Source organism: the organism of the source record quoted next, unplaced genomic scaffold (assembly GCF_019419815.1).
Source record: "Pyrus x bretschneideri cultivar Hongxiangsu unplaced genomic scaffold, Pyrus_bretschneideri_v1 Contig34, whole genome shotgun sequence".
In the NCBI taxonomy this organism is placed as follows: domain Eukaryota; kingdom Viridiplantae; phylum Streptophyta; class Magnoliopsida; order Rosales; family Rosaceae; genus Pyrus; species Pyrus x bretschneideri.
The window spans coordinates 2,474,505-2,478,917 of record NW_025999657.1 but is presented as its reverse complement, the minus strand read 5'-3'; the positions used below and the strand labels follow the sequence as shown (position 1 = coordinate 2,478,917).

At 36.0% G+C, this 4,413-nt stretch overlaps 1 protein-coding gene across 1 annotated transcript; it reads right to left on the bottom strand.

Moving 5' to 3' along the window:
* Positions 1 to 813: 813 nt before the first annotated feature.
* On the bottom strand, positions 814 to 2,100 carry LOC103958541 (ethylene-responsive transcription factor 5-like). Its single transcript, XM_018650454.2, has one exon. The coding sequence runs from the start codon at positions 1,976 to 1,978 to the stop codon at positions 1,073 to 1,075; it is 906 nt and encodes a 301-aa protein (XP_018505970.2). The 5' UTR covers positions 1,979 to 2,100; the 3' UTR covers positions 814 to 1,072.
* Between the last annotated feature and the right edge of the window lie 2,313 nt (positions 2,101 to 4,413).

The following is a 4,413-nucleotide window of genomic DNA, read 5'->3' as shown; positions in this document are numbered from 1 at the left end:
AGACGCTCATCTTCTTTGAGTATCTCTGTCCCTACAGTTTAATTCCAACTTGGTGTCCTACATTCTCACTAATATAGTTGATGCTGCTAAACCCAGTGTACAAACCCAAAACTTTGTAGCGAATTGCAGGAGTCAAAAGTCAGAAGCAGATTCCATCATACCACCATCACCCTCATAAGTATTCGCTTGGTCGAGCTCAGTAGCACATTGGCATGCCCACATCACCCTCAGAAGTATTTACTTGATTTTCTTTACGAATTTTTGAAAGAAAAAAAAAATGTGCGTGTGTGTATTTAACAAACAATAGTATCTACATCAAGGGGTGGTGGAAATGGTAAAGCCTTACAATAGGATGTCATAATAATGTGGTTCAACTTCATTTTTGGTGAGAATCGAACCTACAGCCTCTCACTTACAAGTGAAGAGGAATACCACGAGACAGTAATACTAAAAGACATGTATATATTATTGAAAAAAATGAATGAAACGCTGAAATATGGAAATAATTGATATCCTTTTTTATCCAATTTTTTGTTTAAAAAACCATTGGGTGTTAAGTAACTCACAGATAAAATTTGACCAAAAAAAAAAAGTAACTCACAGATAAATTAGATTCAAAGAGAGTAGCAAACATGCTAACTTTTCTTTTCATGGTATTTTGATAAGAAAGTTTTGGATGGAAGTTATTATGCGTAAATTTGTTTAAAGTGGAGCCTTAAATAAAATTATTTACGAGAAGCTCAAATGTTCAACCCAATAAAATTCAAGTAAACAGAAGTGACAAGAACATATCAAATCAATCATCACACCCACTGTCCCACCAGATCAAGATTTATTCAAACAACTGCCGTCTCCGTTGTCGGAAAATCTCACGCACCTATATCATCAATTATATACTTTCTTTTTTCCTAGTCAATTCAAAAAAATAAAAATAAAAAACCAGCTTCTAATTTCTTATCACACACCAACGTTAAATCCCTCATACGACCATAAGCTGTGGACAACCCACGGCTGGATGAGGATATAACGGCGACAATGGAGGCACGTTAAAAACTCCTTTCACGTCCTCCTTCTACGATTTCCAGAACGCCATCCAACTTGACGGCGTCAATGGAGTTTCCGTCAACTTCTCCTTCTTTACAGCCACCACCGCCTTCGCATCTTCTCTGTGTTCCTGACGACGTCGTTTTCTCTCCACGGACGCGACCGGCTCGGCCTTACCAGCTTCGAGCGGGAAGTTGAGGATCGATTTGGCGCCGCGGAGCTTGAACGCCGCTCGATCGTATGCCCTTGCTGCCTCTATCGCCGTGTCGAAGGTCCCCAGCCAGACCCGGGAGCCTCTGCGGTTCGGGTCCCGGATCTCCGCCGCGTACTTGCCCCACGGCCTTTGTCGGACTCCCCGGTAGTTCTTCTTCTTCTCTTCGTTCGAACTCGCTTTCTGAACCGTCGCCGGCTTCACGGCCGCCTGGTCCGAGCTCGCGAACTGGATCCACTCTGTTTTATTCGGGAGCGAGATTGTGAGCGCAGGCTTTCGGATCGAGTTGGCGGGTTTCGGATCCGTTTGCTTCAGAATTTGAGGCTTTTGCTCAAATTCAAAGTAATCGTCGCTGACTAGAGGCTTTGAATCGAACTCGAACGAGTTTTGCGAACTCAAATTTGTGGATTTAGGAGTTGTGAGGTCAATTGCTTGGGGTTTTTCTTCGAAGTCAAAGAAACCGGCGGAGTTAAACTCGAAGATGTCACTGGAGTCCAAGTAATCGAAGATTTCGATGGAGGAGTCGAAAGTGGAAGATGATTTGGAGCAAAACGACTCGGATTGGGACCTGGAGAGGTCAGAATTGTCCTCTGGACTCCACTGGTTTTGGGTGAAGCTGGAACCGGGGTCACTGGGCTCGGTGGCGCAGCTCTTCACCGGCGAGAACTCTCCGAGAAGATGGTGTTTGATGAGCTCGAGCGCCGAGACCTGATCTAAAGCCATTGATAACAATTTTTTTAGCAAGTATCTATTTTTCCTATCAATCTCTGAGCTCTAAGAGAGTTGTAGAGAGAGAAAAAGGGAGGGAGGAGAGAGAGAGAGAGAGAGGTTTTGAATATTTTGCAGAGAGTGGAGATTTGGGAGTGGAATGGAAGATGGGGAGGGCGTGGGGATATATATTATATACAAGTGGCCGAGGGTGGACAAAAAGGAGACGACCTTCATGCTGAGGTTCGATGAGGAAGGGCTCGAAGCATCCCATGACCTTTTCTTCTGTGGGGCCCATTTAGTCCTATCCACCGTTGGATGCGTCATCTCACTTTCATTCTTTCATTTCAAGTAATTGATGGAGCAATAGGGTGCTCTTAGGCTGATCTCGTTGTCTTTTTCTTGTGAGTTTTAATAATTCTAGTTAAGATGTGTGCCTGTGAGTCTAATTTTTGAATTATTTTTCTTTTTATCCGAACCAGTTCAAAACATACATGCATACTCGATGATGATTTTCATTTTCCAAACACATCTTATCATGTAGTAACACGTAGTAGAAACAATCCCACATATTTTTATATCTCATGAAAAAGATTATCTAGGAAAATAAACACAATCCAGTTAAAAATATAATGTATCAAAGTTAACAATTATTTTTCGTTTTCAGATATATGTGTTGGTTATTTTGTAATTTAGCACCATCTAGACCACATATTAATAGTACTCACTTTATCAACCCAAAACTAATGAAATTATAATTATAATCTTTGATATATAACTGAAAAAAATTTGTAAGAAAAGAAAGAAATGTAGGCATTGAAGTAATTTTGAACAAACAACTGTTTGTTTTAATATCCTAAATCTCGGCCATGTCACCCAATCATGATTCTCTAAACACACACAGAGACTCTCTCTCTCCACTGCCAACATTTTTTTTTTTTTTTTCATGCCTGCATAACTCCTACCAAAAAAAAAAAAAATAATAATAACAACCCCAAACCAATTCTTCTAATAGTGTTGTATATGTTTATCATTTTGTCGTCTTATGCTCAATTGTAGCTAATTTTGAGGATTTGAGATTGGTTATGCAGTGGTTAATATCGTGGATGCTTCCAAAAAGTGCATCTTTGCAAAAGAACATGATAATTATCGTCAGTTTAATCGCTCAGTGGAATCATCACCAAAATGTAGACAAGGTCGTAGGTCATCCATGCAGGTTAGGACACGAGTTAATCAACATTAGATTTGGTCATTTCAGGCTTAATTATTCACTAATCTCTGTATTTTAATTGGAGACCTTTAATATTAATTTAAAATTTGGAGACGAAACTTTGACATTAACGTGCAAGAAAGTAAAATCCAACCCGAAGGAATTGCTTTCCCTCGTTGTCCCGTTTTGTTCCAGAAACAATTTGTTTCAAATATTCTACTAAATATTTTCTTATTTTATTCATTGCTTGAATTATAATTCATCGGCTTCTGTAAAGCTAGCTAGCGACTTTATTTAACAGAGTAAATTATTTTAATCTTAATTTCTGCTAATGGATGTGTGAACTAAACATTTCTCTTTGATTTTCCGTTGCAACGTCTGGACATGGTAATCAAATTTTGTTCTTTTTCATGTCTTGTCTAAGTAATCAAGGTTCATTCTTCATCTACCTCATTCTCTACGTTCTTTAGAAACAATGCAAATTCTGCTTCATATACTATAAAAAAAGAATAGAAAACTTCATTTTAATCCTTGGCAAAGATGACTTTTAGATTAAAACCATGAGTACGATCAAAATATAATTTTAGTCCCTTGATATATTAATAAGCTCATTTATTAATTATATTTTGATTTTTTTTAATTATTTCTCTTTTTCTTTCTGATTTTTAATATATTAATTTTATTTCATTTATAATTTTCATTTCATTTATCGTAATATATTTTGTTGTAAACATTTAGATAAACTAATTTTTGTTATACAATATATTTCGATGTACATTGTCTTCTTCATTGAGGTACATTAAATTCATTATAATACATTTCAGTGCATACATTTAGGTACTAACATTTCGGTGCATACATTTAATTTAATATATTACATTTTAGTGCATATATTTAGGTACATACATTTTGGTACTAACATTTAAACACATTAGATCAATATAATACATTTCGGTACTAACATTTAGGTACATTAATTGAATCTTTCAAGTTTGAAGAATGTTAAATAAATTTAATAAATTAGAAAACTCTTTTTTGGTCAAAAAATAAATTAAAATTTGTATGTTAATAAATTTATATATTTAATGGGTGACATTAAATAAAATGCACATTAATTATTTTGAATTAAGGACACTTCAAGGAATTATAATTAATATGTAATCTAACACTAGATTTATTTTAAATTTCAATCTTTTTGAAGGATTAAAGTTAAAAAAAAACCCCAAAAAAAGTATCATTG

Coding starts and splice junctions, on each gene's coding strand:
- LOC103958541 (XM_018650454.2), bottom strand. CDS start 1,978: ATGGCTTTAGATCAGGTCTCGGCGCTCGAGCTCATCAAACACCATCTT.